General features: G+C 36.6%; 2 protein-coding genes across 5 annotated transcripts; both read left to right on the forward strand.

The window, feature by feature from the left end:
- The first annotated feature begins 423 nt into the window (after window positions 1-423).
- Window positions 424-11,844, forward strand: LOC109054463 (protein kinase C delta type-like). Of its 3 annotated transcripts, none has more exons than XM_042758614.1 (18): window positions 424-783; window positions 4,869-5,003; window positions 5,382-5,581; window positions 5,661-5,727; window positions 7,135-7,294; window positions 7,375-7,406; window positions 7,636-7,721; window positions 7,796-7,925; window positions 8,144-8,244; window positions 8,357-8,447; window positions 8,536-8,669; window positions 8,768-8,941; window positions 9,695-9,786; window positions 9,916-9,978; window positions 10,087-10,225; window positions 10,312-10,500; window positions 10,702-10,830; window positions 10,919-11,844. In XM_042758614.1, the coding sequence occupies exons 2-18, from the start codon at window positions 4,895-4,897 to the stop codon at window positions 11,075-11,077; spliced, it is 2,055 nt and encodes a 684-aa protein (XP_042614548.1). In that variant the 5' UTR covers window positions 424-783; window positions 4,869-4,894; the 3' UTR covers window positions 11,078-11,844. The 3 variants fall into 3 exon arrangements, with proteins under 3 accessions (XP_042614548.1, XP_042614550.1, XP_042614549.1); XM_042758616.1 differs by having other exon boundaries at window positions 425-783; window positions 8,539-8,669; XM_042758615.1 differs by lacking the exon at window positions 424-783 and adding an exon at window positions 836-956.
- Window positions 11,845-14,078: 2,234 nt separating this feature from the next.
- LOC109054461 (protein DDI1 homolog 2-like) lies at window positions 14,079-23,050 on the forward strand. Of its 2 annotated transcripts, XM_042758602.1 has the most exons (10): window positions 14,079-14,486; window positions 15,353-15,479; window positions 15,565-15,825; window positions 15,909-16,035; window positions 16,154-16,281; window positions 16,550-16,678; window positions 16,781-16,884; window positions 17,303-17,495; window positions 20,054-20,104; window positions 20,334-20,432. In XM_042758602.1, the coding sequence occupies exons 1-9, from the start codon at window positions 14,349-14,351 to the stop codon at window positions 20,062-20,064; spliced, it is 1,218 nt and encodes a 405-aa protein (XP_042614536.1). In that variant the 5' UTR covers window positions 14,079-14,348; the 3' UTR covers window positions 20,065-20,104; window positions 20,334-20,432. The 2 variants fall into 2 exon arrangements, with proteins under 2 accessions (XP_042614536.1, XP_042614535.1); XM_042758601.1 differs by lacking the exon at window positions 20,054-20,104 and having other exon boundaries at window positions 20,334-23,050.
- The last annotated feature ends 667 nt before the right edge of the window (window positions 23,051-23,717 follow it).

Here is a 23,717-nt window from a genome sequence, read left to right on the forward strand (position 1 = left end):
AGGCTTCTCCCGTTTGCATTGTGATCTGTAAACCCTCACTTCCAAATTAATACCCAAAATATTTATTTTAAAATCTTTTATATATCCCTCCATGGTATATTTACATGGCGGTCCTTCTGTGTCCAAAAGTTATAGAAAAATATAGAGACAAGGTTTTCACATTGACAGCTGTCATTATAAGACAGTTAGCAACTCCATTTGTTTGTCCGAGATCGCAACAGTAACTAAGGCGGGCGGGGCTTACCGACAGGTCAATTCTGACAGCATCATTCCAGTAGTGACTCGTAGCCAATTAGTCACAATTACTTCTTTATTACATACTATATTTATTTGCTACTAGCAGCAACTACTACAATATATACTAATAATTATTGGAACAGTTGCTAAAAAGAAAGAAAGAAAGAAAGAAAGAAAGAAAGAAAGAAAGAAAGAAAGAGAAAGAAATGAAAAGAATAAGGAATATAGCCTATGTTGAAATGGCTTGCCATAGGTTGGCTCTCAATAGTCTAGAGTCTAGACCCTAGTCTAGAGGTACACTGACAGTGCCCTTTGCAAAGAGGTCACATACACACTGTACGGACTCTACAATCGCACCTGTGCTCTCTGTTCAGCGCAATGGCTTATTAAAGTGTCAAAAGAGGGATCGCGCGAAGAAAGAGAGCACCTGTGCTACGTCACTCCGCCCTACTTAGAACTCCACGAGCGATTTGTACTTCCTCAAACGGCTCAATCACTAAAGCAAGCAGGCGTCTCAGAGAAGAGTCTGCTTCTTCCGGAGCAGAGGTAAGAAGTTAGCAGCGCTTCTTTGTTTTTTAGTTGTTGTTTTTTTTTTTTATCTAATATTGCTTGGTCGTGACAGAACTTTGGTAATGTTGCGGTTTAGAGTGTTTGACATTTTCTTTGCTGCTGTTTTTTTCCGACTGATGCGCTGAACGGATTCGAGCGACGCGGAGGCGGTCTGTGTTTTTAGATATTTAAGACTTCAATCCTTCTCCTCCTCAATGTTTTATATGACTTTCTGTGTTCTTAAAAACGAAAAACCTGTTTTTCGCTGCTGTCTACTGGACCTTGAGAGAATCGGTGTTTTCACACTTTGTCTTACTAGGCAACACTTCTCCGTAGTGGAAAGGGTAACAGAGGCTGTGTCTCAAGCCCTAGTGACCTACCTAGAAAGCACTTGATACATTACAGACGAGTTCGCAGTCAGCTGGTGCTACTAAAAAAATGCTGCACGCGCCTGTGAAGTGCAAAGTCTAGGTAGTTTGTTACACAGAACTGTTAGAATTTATATATATATATATATATATATATATATATATATATATATATATATATATATATATATATATATAAAATAATAATGAATTTAACATTTTTGTTCATAGTCCAGAAATAGCCACAGTTTTCGACATTTAGTTTGTCTAAAATATCACTGACACGGTCCTCTGAAAAATATCAATAACTATTGATCTAATACACAAAACAGATGGAGCGTGGTTCTAGCTGAGATGACTAAGTGTGTGTGTGTATTAGGGCATGGTGGAAATGGTTATGTCACATTTTACAGTAATTATATGCTGTTTTACTTGTTGTCGGTGGTTTCTAGACATATTTCAGTTAATTTCCTTTAATATTAACTATCCATCACTACACTAGCATGTGACTGACGTGATAACTCTTTGCAGTGGAGACACACATCCTGCTGTGGTTGAACAGTTTACATCATACTACGCTTTCATTCTTTTCAAGGGTGTTGATAGTTCCTTCCTGTCCCGTACATTAGATGTTGAGTGTATGATTCTGGACATGAGTGATGAAACCTGCTGCTCTTTTTGACATCAGTGTTAACTGTTAACTCAACGAACTGAAAGACCCCAGAATTGTCCTGCAAGAATTATGTATTTCATGCACTTTAAAGCAAATGGTTACAGTGAGTTTGATAACATATTTATAATTCCATCAGGTGGACTGTAACAGATTTTTAAATAAGGGCTTCTGATTGTTATATGGTTGCTAGGGTGTTCTGGGAGGTTTCTAGGTTGCTTGCAAGTCAAATTAAGACACTCTGAAGTAGTTATGATTTAAATTCCTAATATGCAAATCCAAATATGTAACACACCTCAATCTCCTTAAGTCGAACCATTTGAGATTTCCGTAGCACAAGCAGTGCAAGATCAGTTACACCAGGGGTTGGCAACCTTTTTGGCATGATGTGCCATTTTTAATTTTTCTGGTTAACCACTGTGCCAACAACCAATCCGCCACCCCCCCTCCCCCTTTTTCAATGCATTCTGTATTTAAACAGTACATACACTTTTTAAATGATACGATATAAAAAAAAAACATTAGGCTTATCTGATTGTCATGCAATTATGCAAAAAAATCTGATTTTCATGCGCTCTGCTTCTGTCAACAGTAAACCCTGCCTACTTTGATTTGATTGCCCATCTCAGTCATTTTGACATTGAAGAGCGTAGACTAGCACAAATTAATTCTCACACTAATTCTCACAATAGTATGTATAGCACATAACAGGCTGTGTGACTATGAGAAGTTATTACCTCAAAATGTGCTCACGTGCCAGCCATTATCCTTCTGTGTGCCACTGTTAACGCACTGTTGGTTGTGACCCCTGAGTCACACTCTTAGTGATAGTTCACACATAAATGAAAACTGTCATCATTTACTCATCCTCAAGTAGTTACAAATCTCTTTGACTTTGTTTATTCCTCTGTGGAACATAGGAAAAAAATATTTTGAAGAATGTTGCTAACCAATGTGTTTCGGTTCCCACTGACTTCTGTAAAAAACACAAAGTCAAACCTAAACTCTTTGGTAGCAACATTCTTCAAAATATCTACTGCAGAAATAAAGAAAATCATACAGGTTTGGGACTACATGACGATGAGTAAATGATGATGATTTTCATTTCTGGGTGGACTATTTCATATAAAACAAACCACTAATCCGAAGTATGCGCAATAGTACTAGTGATGCTTACCTAACAAGGCCAGGCCATGCACACACAAACACACACTTCCTACACCCTTGTAATTGTGTTTCAGCCTCTATTATGGCTAATGAGTACAAAAATTATCTTATCACTCATTTTAACTTATGTTCAAGAAAGCACATGGAGTCTATTAACCACACCTGCTTACCCAACACCCTTACTATCTCTCTCCTTCTTTCTATCACTCTTATTTTCATGCTTATACTAACACAGGTCCACAGGCTCTTCTAGAAGACTTTTTTTGGCTGAATTTGGTTGAACAGGATTCATTATACATGTGTGATCATCCAGAGATACTCTGACTGATGTGACATGGATTGTTTCAAATTCGATTTGTACTGTGCTGCAAGCTTATGTTATTGACACAGACCTCCACACAACTGATTCACTAGCTCTTACACACACATACACACACACATACACATTTTGGGTTTCCATGTTTTATGTGGACATTTGGCATAATGGTTTTTATACTGTACAAACTGTATTTTCTATCCCCTTACCCTAAACCTACCGCTCACAGGAAACTTTCTGCATTACTGTACATTTGAGAAAAACTTAATTCTGTATGATTTCTAAGCTTGTTTCCTCAGGGAGACCAAAAAATGTCCCCACAAGGACAAGGATTTTGGAAATTGTCCCCATCTTTGTGGGGACATTTTTTTCCCCATAATGTAGGGTATACCTGAACTACACACACACACACACACACACACACACACACACACACACAAGCAGAGATATAGGTTTTCGAATGAGATGCTGCAATGTGTTTGGATGTTTCAGACATGGTTTCAGACATGTTTCGACAAGTGCGCTTCATAATTGAACTAAAGCAGAAGTGTGTGTGTGTGTGTGTTTATGTATGGGTGTTTTCAAATCTCTCTCTCCCTGTCTTTCTTATTCTTACACACTCTGTAGTAATACAGTCTAAATAGTCACTGCAACACAACAAACAAGTTTCTGTGTTCCAGTCACAGCCTGAGTCATGTCATTGGCTTTCAACAGAAGTGGGTGGAGTCTTGATGTTATACAGGACCGTTCAATTTCAGCCCCAGTTATTAGCATAACCTATAAATCTCATCTGGGTATGTCCCAAATGTTCTGATCCACCATAATAAAGCATGATAATGTAATAGAAATAAACACGATGAGATATTATTTTTTTTTCTGACCTAACATTTTAGGTTAACCACACTTTTACACACAGAAAACTTACATACACTAAATGTGTCACATAATATGGAATTTAAGTATTTGGAAATAGATTTTTATATAGAACATTTAGAAGTTGCATAACAGTAATCTTCAGAAATCAAAACTTCAACTTCATTCCTAAAACACCCTCTGATGTTCTGAGGCCTGGATTAACAAGTCATTGTCTCTTTGGTACATAGAAACTTGGTCCACCCATTCAGTGTGAGATTATAAGAAGGAAGTATTATACTTTTAATTCTAAACACTGGAAATACTAATGAGAAGAGTTCAGTTGTGATGGTGCATAGCACCTGCCGGTCTACATACCTTTTCCAAGAATCCTAGTGTTAGAAAATGCAGCTCAAGTATTTTTATTTCAAGGTCAATGATCATGTCAGTCTGATCATTTCAGACTAAACAGTTTCCTCTGCTGGTACATGCGCTAGCATGAACATAGTATAGGTTCCTATTTATGATTAAATATAATTATGATAAAATGACCTTATTAGTTCTAAACTGAAAATAAAGCAGTTTAATGTTTTTTCTTTAGTGCTGTGTACAGTTATTCTGATGTTTTGCTGCTTTACTAAACATATCACAGAACACGATCAGTAAAGTCATAAGAATTTTGCTTGTCTGTATCTTTTTTTTTTTTTAGGCTGAGGGGTGTTTCTGAGGGTTGCCATGGCCCCTTTCCTGAGGATTGCGTTTAATGCCTATGATCTTGGCACATTCTCACCAATGGCTGAGGCACCATTCTGTGCCATCAAAATGAAAGAAGCTCTCAGCACTGGTGAGTAAATGTGTCAATGTAGTTGTGTGTGTGTGTGTAATGGGTTTCAAGTGCATGGCTATGTTTGGAATGCCATTGTGCCATGCTTCTTGTGCTGTTTTTGCAGTATGCTGTATGTACACAGAACAACATGCAAATCCTCCATCTGCATAGAACTGGATTACGTGCTTCATTTTGCCAAATGAATGGTTTAGAATGGAGCACACTGCACAGAATTTTGTTTCCCACAATGCAGTGCACCTTTACATGACTTTAATTTCAATGTGACTAAAAGCACTATAATTTTCGTGTTTAATATCATTTTTCTAGCTGATTAATGTATCAAAGATGGCAAGACTTAACTTAGTTAAATAAAAAATGTCCACCTTTCCTTTTAAGAACGAGGAAAAACATTGATCCAGAAGAAGCCCACCATGTATCCTGCTTGGCGATCAACATTTGATGCACATATTTATGAGGGACGTGTCATACAAATCTTACTCATGAGAACCGCAGAGGAACCTTTAGCAGAAGTTACTGTGGGTGTGTCTGTGTTGGCAGAAAAATGCAAGAAGGCAAATGGACGTGCAGAGTTTTGGGTATGTGATGACATGCATTTATATGAGTGTCAGTGTTTGCACTTTTACAGGTAATATTATAGTCTTGCTTCATTTTCAGGTTGATTTGCAGCCTTCAGGGAAGGTTATGATGTCTGTACAGCTCTTTTTGGAAGATTCAGATACAGGTAAGACTCGATCATATTCTCACTTAAACACTCTTTCTCTCTTACTGTACAGTGATTTAATGTTTACAAGAAGGGTTTTTCCAAAACAGAGCTAAAAGTCTCATTAACTTGAGACTGGATTGCCACTCTCATACAAATGTCATTTCCATAAAAACTGGTGGATTTAAAGACAGTTATTCATATTATGCTCAACCAGTTTAGTACATCCACCCTAGTTAATAATGTGTCAACTATGGGACACAGGCTTTTTACCTCAGTGCCACCCTTGAGCTTCTTCTCAACAGACATTGCTTGAATCTAACCTATTGTCATTAGCAGTGGGAGGAGTCATTCTTATCTGATCATATGTATGGGCATGTGTGAATTCATTTAGGCTCCCTTTAAAGTTCTGTGCACAGGAATGTCTCCGCTGAACATGTCAGAACAGCTTGTCCCTGCATTACACTGTCAAACATTCTATCTATCTCTTCATTTCCGTTTCATTGTTTTTAGAATACAGAATGTTCAACTGCAGATTTACAAACTGATGTGTAAAATTAGATTAACATTCAAAAGTTTGGGGATGGAAAGGTGTATTTAAAAAAAAAAAAGAAATTCTCATGCTCACCAAGCCTGGATTTATTTGTTAAAAATTGAATAAAAACAGTAATATTGTGAAATATTATCATAACAGTTTCAAATAACTGTTAATAATTAAAATAACTGTAAAATAACTATTTGAATATATGTGACAGCAAAGCTTCAGTGTTGTATGGTCCTTCAGAAATCATTCTAATATACTGATTTGTTTCTAAAATAACATTTTTGTTTACTTTCACAGTTGTAAACAGTTGAGCTGCTTAATATTTTTGCATATATATATATATATATATATATATATATATATATATATATATATATATATATATATATATATATATATATAAATTTTTTTTTTTTTTTTTTTGAGGATTTACAATGTAAAAGTCTTTACTTCCACTTTTATAAAATCTTACTGGCCCCAAACATTTGAACGGTAGTGTATTTTCAGTGGTAGCTTATTTGTGGGTTGATTTGAACAACTAGTCAGTTAATCAGACTTAAAGAAACCCTGTACAGTATATTTAGGCTGGTTGTGGATACTCTTGAGCCCTGTCAGGTGTGTTTCTTAGGGGGCATTTACATGAGATGCTTGTTCAAAACAGCTAGACAAAATGAAATGCAGAGGATTGGTCAAAATTTGGTCAAAAATTAATCAGGAAATAAAAAATGCATAATATTTACTATATGTATATAAAAGTATTATTCATTAAATTATAATTAATTGTTTTCAGGACATAAAGATTTCATTAAATTACTGTCAAAAAGTTTCCTGTTATCAACTTGATTCTTCTTCCATCCTGTTTTGTTTTTCTCTTTATCTCTCAGACTGTCGTCAGTCAGTAGTATTGGAAGACGAGGCACCAACACTCAATCGCCGTCGTGGAGCAATTAAACAGGCGAAGATTCACTTCATCAAAAACCATGAGTTCATTGCCACCTTCTTCAGACAGCCCACCTTCTGCTCTGTCTGCAGAGATTTTGTTTGGTCAGTCCTGATTGTTCAGTTATAAGATGTAAGAACTTCATAACTCAGGCGTACTTATAATTTTTTCTTTTGCTGCCCAGGGGTCTTAACAAGCAAGGTTACAAGTGTAGACGTAAGTATATTTTGCTGTTTTTTTTTTTTTCTGTTATCCTAAATACTTGTCCGGAGTTTATTTTAGTAGGAATGTGCCCTAAATGGGGGAATACATGAATAGACTGCTTCCCATTGTTCAGTGTTTAACTTGTATGAATGTTTTGAATGTTTTATTTGGAATTATCCTGTCCCAATGCCTGAACCCCCCTTAAAAAAGGTTTTTTATTTTATTTTATTTTTTTCACCAGAATGCAATGCCGCTATCCACAAGAAGTGTATTGATAAAATTATTGGAAGGTGCACAGGCACTGCAGCCAATAGTCGAGAAACTATGGTATGGTTTGTATTAAACAAATTTTTTTTTTCATTTTATTGTGCCATGGTTATTAAGATTTTGTGTGCCTACAGTTTCAGAAGGAACGTTTTAAGATTGACATGCCACATCGATTTAAGACCTACAACTACATGAGCCCCACCTTTTGTGACCATTGCGGTAGTCTGCTGTGGGGTCTTGTCAAACAGGGCCTCAAATGTGAGGGTGCGTATACTGTGTGTGGATGAGGATGTGTATGTATTGAAACATTGTAGTTTCAAACATTTATTATTTAGAAATACTTAAAATTACCAGCCCACTAGTCAGTAACTTTATAAATTAGCTAGATATAATTACTTGGAAAAAAGGCACTTTGTGCTATTTGGTGCTAGTCTTAATGTTGGACCCTGATTATATGTTTGCAATCATCTCTTCTCTTTCAGACTGCTCCATGAATGTCCATCATAAGTGCCAGACTAAAGTGGCCAACCTGTGTGGCATCAACCAGAAACTATTGGCAGAGGCTCTTACCCAAGTCTCAAGTGTAAATATTAATGTTTGCACAAGGTTGCACATGGTTATAAGGCACTTAATATACTCTTTGAACACATTAATGCTGTTATGTTTTGAAGTTGTGTATGTTTTTGTTGTTGCAGAAATCCACCAAGCGACCTGAAAGCAACGCGCAGAGCAACTCACAGGATGTTGGTGTTTACCAGGTTTTTAATAAAAGTCCTGATGTTAATGGTAAGTATGATTGGTGGTAACTAATTGTGAGAATTAAAAATATGATTCTGATTTGACAGCTATTTTTTTTTTTTTTTTTTTTTTAAAGTAGATGGGGCTCCTTGTGGTCATCTGTGGGAGGGTTCGAGTCCTCGTCCCTCCTCACGCATCACCCACCAAACACGTATCACTGCTGAGCATTTCATTTTCCATAAAGTCCTGGGCAAGGGAAGCTTTGGCAAGGTAACAAACAACTTCTTTCTCCCTCAAACACACATTCATATACACTTGTGCTCAGGGTCACACACACAAACACACATTCATCATCTTCCTGTTGTCAGGTGCTGTTGGCTGAACTAAAGGGCACTAAGGAATGGTTTGCTGTGAAGGCATTGAAGAAAGATGTGGTGTTAATGGATGATGATGTAGAGTGCACTATGGTAGAAAAACGAGTGCTGGCTCTCGCCTGGGAAAATCCGTTTCTTACACACACCTACTCCACTTTTCAGACCAAGGTACACCGCAACATTTACACAAAAAACAGCCACAAAATAGTAACCCACACAGTTGTATGTATGTATGCATGCAATTGTGCCTGTCACATTTATTATATTATCACTGAGCCATTTTAAAATTTAAATTCTGTTTCTCAATAAAATTCCAATTTTCTACTTCAAACATTCTCATTCAAATAAGGCACTTTTATACTAGACAGATCAATAATTATTGTTTTATTATTATCATTAAGACAGCATGTATGTAGTTTCAAAGCTAAACACAATAATGTTATAGCTCATTAAAATAGGACATAACATAAATATTAGATTTTACCAAAAAAGTATCATAGTTGTGGCTCAGTGGTCTATGCTCATGATGTATGTAGGTGACCTGAATTCAATTCCTGACTCATGTGAAGTGGCGTGTGGCCAAGTATGGTGACGCACATGGAATTTATGCTCTGCATTTAACCCACCAAAGTGCACACACACAGTAGTGAACACACACACACACACCTGGAGCAGTGGGCAGCCATATTGCTGCTGCGCCCAGAAAGCATTTGGGGGGTTGGTGCTTTGCTCAAGGGTCTCACCTCAGTCATGGTATTGATGGTGGAAAAGAGCGCTGGTTAATCACCCCCCCAACCCCCCCCCCCCCACAGGGTGTCTAAATCTTAGCAACAGTGCCAAACAATATGTTAATGGAGAATGTCATTAAAGGTTATTAATTGTTAGCATTAAAAATAAAATTAATTTGTTTATCTTTAACAGGAGCACTTATTCTTTGTGATGGAGTATCTGAATGGAGGAGACTTGATGTTTCATATACAGGAAAATGGGCGTTTTGATCTGTACAGAGCCACGTATGTCACACATCCGCATATAAAATAGTTTCAATAATATAAAAATATAGTTGAACCCTTGATTTAATGGGCATATGTGTCATATAAATGGCACCAAAGTAATTGTTCTGAACGGAATTCTTCTGCCAGGTTCTATGCAGCTGAAATAGTGTGTGGCCTGCAGTTTCTCCATTCCAAAGGCATTATTTACAGGTACACAACTGTTTCACCATTGTTTTGATGTATTTGGTAATTACTCCATTCAGAATTCATAGAAAGGCTTTCTGGATAATTTTGACTGTTGCTCTCTCCTTTTGCCAGGGATATCAAGCTGGATAATGTGATGTTAGATGGAGAAGGCCATGTAAAAATAGCTGATTTTGGAATGTGTAAGGAGAATGTGTTTGGGGACAATCGGGCCACAACCTTCTGTGGAACTCCAGATTATATCGCTCCTGAGGTATGAAACACACTTTGATGTTGGTTCACTCTCAGGCCGTAATGTCCTGGTATTGACCCGATGTGTTTGTGTGTGGAAAATCACAGATTCTGTTGGGTCAGCAGTACTCATTCTCAGTAGACTGGTGGTCGCTTGGCGTGTTGGTGTATGAGATGCTGATTGGTCAGTCTCCTTTCCATGGTGATGATGAGGACGAGCTGTTTGAATCAATCCGAATGGACACACCTCATTATCCCCGCTGGATCACAGTGGATACTAGAGACATGCTAGAAAGGGTACACATGCACAAATACACATTTAAAAACACAACACAAATTAAATGTCTACAATTACAAATTTTTATATATATATATATATATATATATATATATATATATATATATATATATATATATATATATATATATATATATATATAAAAAATATTGTTTCATATACTTTTTTTTTTTTTTTTTTTTTTTTACATCTGTACACAGCTGTTTGAGCGTGACCCATCACGTCGTTTAGGGGTTGTGGGTAATATACGAGGCCACCTATTCTTCAAGACTGTCAACTGGTCTGCTTTAGAAAGGAGAGAAGTTGAGCCCCCCTTCAAACCAAAAGTGGTATGTTTTCCCTCTCGCATCTTATTCTCTTCTTTTTTGTCTCTGTTTCCTCATTATTTTTTTACATTTTTTTTTAATTTAATTGCAGAAAGGTCCAAATGACTGCAGTAACTTTGACCGGGAGTTTTTGAGTGAGAAGCCCCGTCTCTCACACTGCGAGAAAGGCCTGATTGAATCCATGGACCAGAGCGCTTTTGCTGGGTTCTCGTTCATTAACCCAAAAATGGAGCATCTTCTACAAAAATGACATACAATGTAGTCAAAAAGAAAAAGATCTATTATGTGCATGTGATTGTAGTATTGAGCCAGTTTATTGCTTCAACCAAACCAACCATGAGCACTCTCTCAACACTTCCTTTCAAATGACTGAACTCTAACCTTCTAAGACACGACAGGCCTTTTGTAACCTGATATATGTTTTGAGCCTTCTCATGGTGCATCAGTGAGATTGCAGTCTTGTTGCATTTTAAGGTGCCCCAATCTCAGTGCAATTTTAAACTTGTCCTCTCGAAGTTAGGATGTCTTAAAATAACTTTGCTGGGTTAGTACAAACTTGACAGTTGAATGCAGGGAGTGTGCTGTTGGTTCTGTTTGGGAAAAGAACAATTCAAAGAAATGTACAAAAACATTAGTTCAGAGATTATATACAAGTGTTTAAATCAATATGTGCATGCTACAGTCATGGATTATTTCGTGCATTTCTGCTGTGATATGGGTAATTATGTTTGAACAAAGGATTGACCTGAATTTGTGTTGAATGTGTGCTTTGTAAGTGTTGTGTATATATTGTATTTTAAATAGTTTGAAAACAATGTGTATATCTGGTACAGAAACATAGCTATCTTTAGCTCAGAGAGTCATCTGTTTGAGTTTTAGTGTGTATATTGTTGCATTTTAAAGTGTTTTTATAAAATGTACTGGAGAGACCACATGATCAAATGCTGTACATGATTCTGTCTTGCAATGAGAAACTTCACATGGTCCAATAAACATTTTGATGGTGAAAAAAAAAAACTGAGTTCGAATGAGATTTATTTTATACTTATAATTTAAATTTTCTATATATATATATATATATATATATATTATTTTTTTTATAATAAAAAAAGATTAACTGAAAAAATTATTTCATTTGCTTATTTGATTAGTGATCTGGAAATGGGTTTCTTTGTTTTAAATATTCCAAAGTCCTAAATCTTTATTTATTTATTTACAGGTTTAAATTTTGTAATTAAATTTTTTTTAATACCCACAGTATTTTGTGAAGCCGGGCAATAAAGTACCCTTAACTTTATAATCGACAGTCATTCCTCATATTTATTATAATCAGTGTTCATTTAATTATTCATCCAATATTAATTAAAACTGCTGTAATGTATTTTTTTTTTCTCAGAAAAATAGTCACCATTCCAGAGTTGATGAATTAAGTTGTGCCGTAGCGCCTTCTACAGTTCGGTGGTTCAAACAATCAAACATGCCTCAATAATTCGGTATGCATATGCATATTGAATATTATGTAGTAATTTCATGTATTTTATGCACTGTATGTGCTAGTACAGTTGCTTATTCAGGTTCTAAATCTTGTGGTAATTACACAAAGAAAAATTCTAAATAAATAGGCTATGGGCTACACTGAAAACCGAGCATCTCTGTAGAATTAAACAGAAAATGTTAGGATTCAAACAAAGAAAAGATAAAAAAGACACACCCACATTCAATCCAATCCAAATTTGTGATATTGACCATGTTAACTTTAAACAATTTAATTAAATATTGAATTATTCACTTTTTTTTTATTCCATTGTTCAATTCATTTATCATATCAAAATGCATTAATGTTTTGACGTTAAGAAGGAGACAGTTGATGACAAACTATTGGGCTAATTTGCAGGGACATAATGATTTCCACCCCACAAAAGTAGTGTTGCAGGAGACATGGGAGAATGCAAGATATAACAGAGATAATTTTAGTTGAGTAGGCAATGAGGTAGCAAAAGAATTTGAGTATTTGATATGAAGATGAGCCCTGCAGTTGTATATCCGATGGTGGCTCCTTGGGTACTTGTTTGGCCTGATATTGACTGGTATTTATTAGAGTTAAAGAAGAAAGGAAAAGATCAAATAGATTTGGTAAGTGCATTCAAGCATCACATAATTAAAGATTATAAAGAATTCATACATATATATATACAGATGGTTCTAAGAAACCTGAGACAGGAGTGACAGGATATGGGGTGGCAATTCCTGCTAAAGGAATAGGAATTAATAGAAGAACGTCAGATTTTTTTAGGAGTTTACACAGTGGAAATGGTAGCAGTATTAGTTGCTTTAAGGTGGGTGGAAAAAACAAGACAAGAAAAGGTGCTGATATTATCCGATTCATCTTCAGTCCTAGTGAGTTTAAGGTCTTTTCACTCAAAAAGCCGTCAGGATGTGTTATATGAAGTCCTTCAATCAGTAACAAGGATAGCAAATCAAGGAGGACAGGTTCAATTTATGTGGGTTCCAGCACATGTAGGGGTGAAAGGGAATGAGCAGGTGGATGAATTGGCAAAGAAGGCTTTAAAGAAGGGAAATATAGAAATGCAAATTAAAATAAGTAAAGCAGAGGTCAAAAGTGTAATCTGGGAAAAAACCAACCAAATGTGGCAAGATAGATGGGACAGAGAGGAGAAAGGAAGGCATTTATATAAAATTCAAAAGAGTGTAAAAATAACTAGGTTAGGTGGTGGGTACAGGAGAGAGGAAACCGTAATGACAAGATTAAGGTTGGGGCACGGTGCACTAAACAAATCACTGAAAATGATAGGAAGACACGAGACAGGCTTGTGTGAGTGGTGTCAAGAAGAGGAGTCAGTGGAGCACATAATTATAAGATGTAGGAGGTATGAGGAACAGAGAGTGATAATGGAGAATAATTTGAGGGAATTAGGGGTTCAGGAATTAACTTTAACAGGACTGATGAGCATAGGTGACAGAGCACAGGTTAGAATATTGTTAACTTTCTTAAGGGAAACAGGTTTGTTTAATAGATTATGAGGATAAACAGGGATATGGGAAAGTGTGTTGGGTAATGAATGATTGTGTGTAGGTGTTAAAATTATTATTTTTTTTTTTATGTGGAAACTAGATTGTAAGCCTATTGTCTGATTCACATTCCGAAGCAGAAGGTGGCGGTAATGTACCAAAAGCTGGTTGCCAACCGCCGTTAAAAACAAAGAAGAAGAAGAAGAAGATGTTTTGACGTTGTCTTCCTGTCTCACTGTGCTACGACACACGTAATCGGTTTGCGGCAGTGGCTGAAGAGCTGTGGAAAGGAAGTGAACGAATTCTTTATTGGTGAATCGTGTTTGCTTGTTGAGTTGTTTCTCCATGCATTTAAACTCTTCATAACCAGATATTACACAGCGTTTTAACGGGACAGTCCTGGGCACATTTCCCACAGAAAGAAAACTGCGGAGTAGCGGCAGTTTCTGACAGCGAGTAGCGTTAACCGGGTTCGAGCGACCCCGAGCACAATGCTGCTCACAGTGTTTTGTGCACCGAGAGACCGCTCGGAAACCACTTTCGCCTTAGAAGTGTCCCCGGAGCTTGAACTCAGGGATTTTGTGGCTCTTTGCGAACTAGAATCAGGAATACCAGCCAGGGAAATTCAGGTAAACATCTTTCAAACGTGTTCCAACAGTTATTTAGCGTCTATGCTAAGCAACCTGACTAAACAGATTGGTGCCAAACAAGCCAGCAGGTCCATTCTATTAATAGCACACGGAGCCTATGTCAACACTTTTGGAAAACCCCAGTTCTCGAAAGATTAACAGGCCATAGCTGCGTTTGCCACGCCAATTACAATTAAACGTAGTTTGTTTGCTAAATATGAATCATGTCAGGAAACTGTAATACTGTTAAACATGGAAACCCATTTCTACCACATAACAAAAACAAAAATCATGCTTTGGTCAATCATATATTGTCGTGATTATGAAATAATTACATCAAAATTGTTATACTAAGACGAAATATGAGATAAAATTTCATTATGACCTGAAAAGTCGAATTGTTATGCCATAATTTACTATTTCTGTCGTCATTATTATTATTAAAGGATTTCGACTTTTTATGTAGCAATTATGATTTAGTATCTCATAATTTCGACTGTGACTTAAAATGTAGTAATTATGTTTTTTTGTTTTTAAATCTCATACTAAAGCATGTTTTTTTTTTTTTTTCTAATGTGGCAGAAATTGGCTTCGAAAGTTAAAAAACATATGACTCAGTCTTTATTTGATATGGGCGTATCGAGGTTGTTGAAAACCGAAAGAGAAACTCTGTACGTATGCCCATTTAATGGTGCACGAATTGAAACTGTAATCTGTAATTTATTAATAGAAAAGCTTTCAAAACTGAAGCATTTGCTGTATGTTTTAGATCTAAAAGGCTTAAAATTTCATAGGTGTTTTGAGAAAAAGATGATATACTGTATTTTCACATATTGAACAAAAAAATGCAACCTTTTTCTGTACAGATCTCATATGCAGAGCAGCCTTTACAAGATCCCACCCGAGCGCTGGGGAACTATGGGCTGAAGGATGGAGATGTGGTAGTGTTACGACAAGCAGTTAGGTTACTGGGGCCGCAACCCACAGTTCCTGGTAAACCAGCATAACTTGATCTATTTTAAAATGGATTAACATGAGCTTATCATGGCATTAATCATAACAAATCTTAATGTCTTAGGTCTGCCTCGCATCGATTTCAGTTCCATTGCGGTTCCTGGGACCTCCTCAGGCCAAAACAGACAGCACCAAGCCCAGGTGCCAAGGGGCACCCAGTCACGGCCGCCCCCAGCCACCACCACACCAGGCTCAGCCCTTTCTCCTCAGGGATTGGACAACCCCGCCTTGCTACGTGACATGTTGCTGGCAAATCCACATGAGCTGTCATTGCTTAAAGAGCGAAACCCTCCCCTTGCTGATGCTCTACTGAGTGGAGATCTTGGTAAATGAAGATGATGGTGCTTAAATGCATCTATATGGAAGATTGAATGTTTTGTGACAGAATCATTTTGATTCCTTTGTCAGAGCGCTTCACCAAGGTGTTGTTGGAGCAGCAGCAGGACCGAGCCCGGAGAGAGCAGGAGAGAATCAAACTGCTGACTGCAGATCCTTTTGACTTGGAAGCTCAGGCCAAAATTGAGGAAGAAATCAGGTAACAAATAAGGGGTGAGATTATATGCACAGCAAAAACATTGTCTGTGGCACAGGGATCGTAAAAACAAAAAAAAGAAAAGCACTGAATCTGTGACTTTTTTAAATTTAATTTCCAGACAGCACAACATTGAGGAGAATATGACCATTGCTATGGAAGAAGCACCTGAGAGCTTTGGCCAGGTGGTCATGCTCTACATCAACTGCATAGTCAATGGACACCCAGTAAAGGCCTTTGTTGACTCAGGTAGAAAATCATGTTTTTTGAGATTTTTTAAGTCTTCTGGAAATTATGTTGTTGAGTGTTTTGTTATATATTGTTCAGCGTAATGTTATGTTGAACATTATGCCTTAATAATCAAATGATAAATATTTTGGGTTAATATACAGCATCCAGGTGAATTATGTTCAGTCATACGCTATTTTTGTATACTTGTTCGACACTCCTTCTAATACTTTTTTTCCTATGTTATGTACTAATTTTTTTTATTATCCTTCTGGTTATTCTTCTTTAGGAGCTCAGATGACAATTATGAGCCAAGCATGTGCAGAGCGATGTAATATCATGCGTCTAGTGGACAGACGCTGGGCAGGCATTGCCAAAGGTGTTGGCACCCAGAAAATAATAGGCCGAGTTCATTTGGGTATGGCATTTATTGAGACCTGCTCCTTTAATATTCAGTATCCATTTCATCCAACATTTTTTTTCCAAATCTCTTTATACTAAATATATATTTTACATCCAGCCCAGGTGCAGATAGAAGGAGATTTCCTGCCTTGCTCTTTCTCCATTTTGGAAGATCAGCCCATGGATATGCTGCTAGGCCTTGACATGCTGAAGAGACACCAGGTCTGCTTGGAAACTTTGGTTCATAGCCAATCAAATAATCTATTTCCCATAATGGAATCTGTTTGCCTTGCCATTAATGTTGCTTTAATGGAATAAAACAAAGTTGAGGATGCAGACTTTTTCCATATTCCCTAGACAGATAGACTTTAGCAAGTGAAATTACTTTGTCTGCATGTTACTGTCAGTGTGTGTGCTCAGAAAACTATTTTATATCTCCTTAATCTTACAAATATCACCCAAATAGTTTATTAGCTTAATGTAATATTGTCAATTGTATGAAATTTTATTAAACTGAAGTTTTAGAGAAGATTACTAGTAGAAGTTTTCATTTTTTTTCATTCATTACTTGAAATCTGAGCATGTAAGGTTTGCTCTCTTCTAATGACTGTTGTTCTTAACTTCACTTGCTTTCATTCAGTGCTCCATAGACCTAAAGAAAAATGTCCTCCTTATTGGGACAACGGGTACAGAGACACGTTTTCTACCTGAGGCAGAGCTGCCTGAGTGCGCCCGGCTGGCATATGGGCCAGAGGGACGAGAGGATACCCGACCTGAGGAGATTGCTGATCGAGAACTGGCAGAGGCATTACAAAGATCTGTGCAGGACAGCGGTGAGATGCATGATATGTAGGGCAAGAGATAGCATGGCTGATAGAGCTGGAATAAAGGCTAATTTAACCCAAGGAATGAATACTCATTAGTGGTTTATTGTAGAATTATGAGGCTTTCCTTATTTAGGGATCAGAAGAATATAAAATTTTTAACAGTTTTTATGTAGTCTGTTTATCCTGGTTGCAGTGCAGAACAACTTGTCTAGTTCACAAGGTGGTGTACAATGTATGAATGAAAAAGACTTCCATTAAAAAGTTTGGGGCCAGTAAGATTTTTTTGAAAGAAATTACATTTTATTCAGCAAGGTTGCATTAATCAAAAGTGAGAGTAAAGACATTTGTAATATTTGTTTTTAATGTATTTATGATTAAATAAATGCAGCCTTAATGAGCATAAGAGACTGCCTTAAAACACATTTTAAAAATCTTACTGACTCCAATCGTTTGAACAGTAGTATATACTTGTACATGCCTGTCAAAGTATCACTAATGAAACTATCTGAGGAATTTATTAGTAGGACATTGGCTCTTCAGAATATATTTTTCAGTTTTAACCCTCTGGAGTCGATTAACGCGTATACGCGTTTTGGGGTATTTTCTCCTGATAACCCCGAAAAGAACTTAAATTACACTTTCAGTTTTGATCGTACAGATAAGTGCAATACATCAATCGAATCTGTAAAGGGTCTACTTTTTTTTTTTGTATACAGACATAATAACAACAAAACTTTGTGCACTTATAAAATAAAGATAACAAACAAGGAGTGCTGTCTGCAGCCTTTGTCTGCGCTGATCTTCAGATACAAATGCGTCATTAAAATGACCTGTAACTCAGTGAATACTCAACGAAGAGACATGAGAGAGATATCTATAGAAAGCCTGACATGTCTACTTTTAAACTAAACTAAACTTTAAACTAGTGCTGCTGAAAACAAATATTCTGTGATAAAGTAATCCATATGAAACACAACGCGATGTCCGTTTTTCACGTCTCCCTTCATTATCTTATAATGCGACCACGCCCCCGCGCGCCGAGCGCGCTTTTTGAGATTCAAATGTTTTTTCACTGAAGCGCGCGGCTTTTGAATACGCCCCACACAACAGAAGACAACGCAGCGAGACTGTTCTTCAAGTTTTTATTATTTTACTGTTTGCTTCGCGATGAGAGGAATAAGACAGAATTCACCCCAAAAAGATGTCATGTGGTTGATGATTTGAGATTTGGATTTCCTCAAGAAAAAGAATGAAGCACTTTATTCAGCAGAGATCAGAAACATGAGTAAGTCTCTTTTTATTTATTTATATACGGTTGTACTAGTTTTTCACATAACGTGTAAAACATTTTACTATTTTAGACTTTTTCCAAAGACTTTTTTCCAAACTATAATTCCTGACTAAATGTATAATCAAGTGAAATATTATGAAGTTTCAATAACAATATACACTACTATACCATTCAAAAGCTTGTTGTAAATATATAAATGTAACAATAAATGTAACTGTAACAAATGTAACAATCATTGCTGTTCTTTCAATTTATCCCCCCTAACAAAAACCTAAAAAAAAAAAAATATTCTCAGCTCTTTTTCAACATTAATAATAATAATAATAATAATAATATAATAAAAATGATAATAATAACAATAAATGTTTTTTTTTTGTAGAAAATAGATTGTTAAAATGATTTCTGAAGGATTGTGTGACTGGAGTAATGATGCAAAAAATTCAGTTTGAAAGTCAGCTTTGATTTTTCCTAATAAACTGTTTTAACTGCACTCACAAGTGAATATTAAATTATGTTGTGTGATAATTAAATATATTCTAAATAAACTACAAACATAAAATTATATACATTTATTTTGTCCTCACATTCTTTCTTGTAACTCATCCCTCTCAGTGACACAGCTGACTGAATGGCTCATTATGCAGCTCATTATGCAGGCCTTTGTCTTCTCAGGTGTGAATTCATGATAGTTGACGCCTACTCGGATATGACTTTTACCAACAAAAAGTGTCTTAGAAAATTTAAATCAATATATTTTGTTTTGTAAGTGAGTAAACAAGATGATTTTCACATCATTTAGAAAAAAAAAATTCTAGGCTACAAGCTCCAGTTCTCAAATTCCTGGGAACCAATTTTCTGTATGTGTTTTATTGCCTTATTCAAGTGTTTAACATTTTTAGTTTTTTTCACTAACCACGCATACATTTTTTTTTCTCAAAAACACAATCATGTACATACCTGCTGCTCACATATTATTATAGCCTAGTTTGTGCTGATTACAGTGAGATTAGACTTTAGCCATTTAGATATTTATAAGAAACTGAAAAAAGCACAAATGTCAGGGCATGACAAAACTTCTCCAGGCCCCAAAAATACCCTTAGACTCCAGAGGGTTAACATGGTCACACATAACATGGTTGAACACCACCTTGTGTATCTAATGTGATTTTTAGGTGCATGCCTCTTTGCTCTCTTTTTCTGGATGTGTTTTTGCTAATTTTTTGCCTCTTATTGCATGAAATGTGTGGCGTTTGTGTGCCCTAACTATGAGCAGGACAAAACTGATGTCATATGGACAGACACAGGAGAGGGCTCTACTTACCAGGTATTATGTTAACAGTGGGTATATTTCATTAGCCTAAAAAGTATTTTACCCAGTGAATATTGGACATATAATATACATTGGTATGCACAGGAATGGCTTCCATTTTGTGAGTAATATGTTGCATATGATGTCAACTATTTTGCATGGTTTGGAGTGTTTGCTGAATTTGCATGGTTTAACTTACTTCAATGTAGACATTCAACTTTTTCAGTTACTGTTTCTCTTATAGATATTGAAGATGGAAAAACTACCTCACCACAATCCCTGCCATTTAAACCCCTCAACCAACCTCAATCAACCCACAACAACTCAAGTCAACCCCACAGTCTCACCCAAGACCATTCCAAGTCTGCCCCAGCCTCTATAAACCAGGGAGTGTCCCCAATTGAAATTCCCGCATCGATTGAATCCTCCCTACCTCAACCCTTGAAAGTGGGTGAACCCTCTCCAGATCCCTGTGATGACACCTTCAGATCTCAGTCTCAAGGACTGGCAGATCTGACATCGGCTTGCTTGCAAACAGATGCAGATGCTCCTATCCCAAGCACTCTTCCCTCTCAGGAACCATTCTCTAGTACTGTGCCCGAGGACAATGAAGTGTTTGTATCAGGAGATACTGGGAGTCTGATAGATGTGGATTTGGGGAACAATATCACTTCCTCTGGGACTTTAGCAGCAGAATCTCCCTCTATTCTTTTTAACCCAAGGTCTCAGACTCAAACACTGGATCAGGAAGTAGACATGGACGTTTCTTCCAATGCAAAACCAGAAGCTGGCCATGAGTTTTCTGATCAGTCCCAGAGAGACCAAGGTAGTATGATGGAGGATGTTTCAGGGGCTCAACCACAACTCATGCCTGTTCCAGATTTGAACATTGAACCCTGTCATGCGGAACCAGCCATTTCTTCTGTCCATTCAGACACTGTGAGTGTAATACCCTGTGAAAGAGAACAGCCAGAGACAGAGAACATCCCTTCCTTGGCTCAAGCCCTTAAGGAGCTCCATAAACTTCTGATGTCTAACAGTTGTCCAGTAGTTTCTGGAAGGATTCCTCTATCTGATGCTAGTGGTACTACACCAAGACAAGATGTTGTTGAGGTGGACCAGGATCCTGCTGCAGCAAACCATGTCACTCTGAACCCAACTATTGACTCATCCTCTAATACTGCCCCAGCTAATGACATGGAAGAAAGTGTTGCCAAAGGTGACTTGACTTCTCAATCAGTGAGGGATATTCCAGATGTACCAACAACAAGCAATCCAGGGCACACAGAGAACCAACCTTCTAGACAGGTAAATCCCATAGTGGAACAAACGACCGAGTGCCCTTATGCGGCTGAAGAAAATGGGGCCTTTGTAATTGAAGAAGGTTCTGGGCCAATGACTTCTTCCCAGGGAGATCTTGAGCTCCCTGAGGGTCAGCAAGGGCAGGACATTGTGGAAAAAAACACCTCAGGCATTGACATCTCTGCTGACCTATTTCAGCAGCAGCCACTTTCTGTAGCAGCTGGCTCATCAGCCAATTCCAGCCTAGGGCCTGTTTCATCTCCTCAAACTCAAACCACTGAGACAGATCCTCTTTTCCTTGGAGATTCCATCCAACCTGCACCACAGCTCTCGATGGCACAGTTTCCACTAGAGCACATTCAGAGGATCCAGGCATCAGGGTTTTCAGCCCTTGAGGCTGCTGAGGCACTGGAACAGGCTCAAGGCAGTGTGGAGCTTGCCTTATTGGTGCTGCTTGCAAGAAAGATCACTGTGCCCTCATAGACTCAGAATCAACTCTTAGTGGTGGCATCAGTTAACCTATGAGCCTTTTTTAATCATGTGGTTTTCCTTTAGCAGTCCTCGTGGTTTTGTACTTCATGGTCTTCTTCTGGCTCTTCTACTTTGCCAACATACATAATGTTTAAAAAATAGATTTGTGAGAAGCTGGCCCTTTCAACAGAACGATGATGTCTGTGCAGACTGTTTGTTTTTTTTTTGTTTGTTTTGCATGTTGGCTCAATAGTTCGTAATGGATTGTTGATTTTATGGTTTGGTTTGAATAAATTTGATAAACTGTCATACATTTTACAGGATTATGAATAATTGCAGGTGGTGGGGCTCGGTAATAAAATTCCTCTTGTGGGATAAATAGACCTGTTTCCAATCTTCCAACAACTGCATGGTTTTACAGCTCAAAATTGATTTACATGCCTGATGTTTATTGATCTTAAACAGAAACTTCTGAAGCATCTTACTAAATTTATTTTGTATAAATGTGGTAATAGGAGGCAGAAAGTAAACTGGTAAAGCACCCATTTCAGAGTCCCTTTTCCTCTTTGAATTGGCAATAATCTTCAAGCTGAGGTCATTTTCTCTTTAATTATTATTTTATTTGATAGTTGCCAATCCTGTATAACTTGACATGTTTTCAATAGGTTGCCTTTGGAAATTATTAAAGAATAGACTTGCCATTACCTTTATGTGTTCATAGTCCATCCTTGAACAATATTTTAAGCCTTTTGGTAATGATATAAAACAAATCTAAAGGGGAAGTTATAACATACTTTTATTATCTGTAGTATCTCTTTTTATCAGATTCATGATGTTGTGGCTGTGAATGTAGTGTTTTAAATTGTGTTTTTGATTTAAATTAAAATGGACAGGAAAAAGCTGGTGTTGACAAAGTAATCTACAGGAAGGTATTTTTTTTTTTTTTTTTTTTTTGGGGGCCCATCTACCACTAAGTTGTTTTGGGAAGTCTGTGTTTTATTCTCTTATTTGTTGTTCCTTGTTCCCTTAAAGTCCTGATGTTCCCTTTCCAGCTGTCTGTGATCTTTTGTCATGTGTACATTCTTATTTTGTAATCTCTGGGTCATATATCAGTTCAATCTTTTTGAGAAACTCAGTTTGATCTTGTAAACAGTTTAAAACCAAATAAAAGGAAAAAAGAGATTTCTTGTATTTCAAATGTGCAGAAGTTTTTCTATATATATAATATTAATTGTAAATTGTAAATAGTTGACTGCAAAAATGTGACAAGAGCATACGCATAATACTTTATATGTTGTAATGTTTAGTATTTTGATAAATTGGACAGATTTGTCAGTTTTGGAAAATCTTATAATGCTAAAATGCCTATTAAGTCTCCTTAAATTACTTACAATTAACAGTGTCATCTTTCATAATAATAGGGTGCATCTCACACTGAAGAGTTAAATGTTACCCTTAAACCAAATATATATATTTAGAAATATTATTTTATGTACTATTGATTAAGAAAAATAAAACAATTTTTATTTAATTTTTTACATCTTATATGCGCATTCTTCGTTCATTTTTTTCTTATTAATACACGGAGACAGCGAGTAACGTATTGAATTAAAAGTAAAATTTCGAACTAGAGAGACTGAAATTGTATTTTGTAAAACGTATTTAAATAAACTTTGTTTCATTTACATCTTACAAAAATCATGTAAACGGTGTGCAATGTGATGACAATGATTTTGTTATCTGAAAACATTCTTTAAAATAAAAGTGACACGTGATAAGACACAGACATTAGGTTCAGCCACTGATCTATATATGACTATATACAATACTATGTTCTATATTATAGATCAGTGGG

The sequence above is a fragment of the Cyprinus carpio genome, chromosome A6 (assembly GCF_018340385.1).
Source record: "Cyprinus carpio isolate SPL01 chromosome A6, ASM1834038v1, whole genome shotgun sequence".
Lineage (NCBI taxonomy): Eukaryota > Metazoa > Chordata > Actinopteri > Cypriniformes > Cyprinidae > Cyprinus > Cyprinus carpio.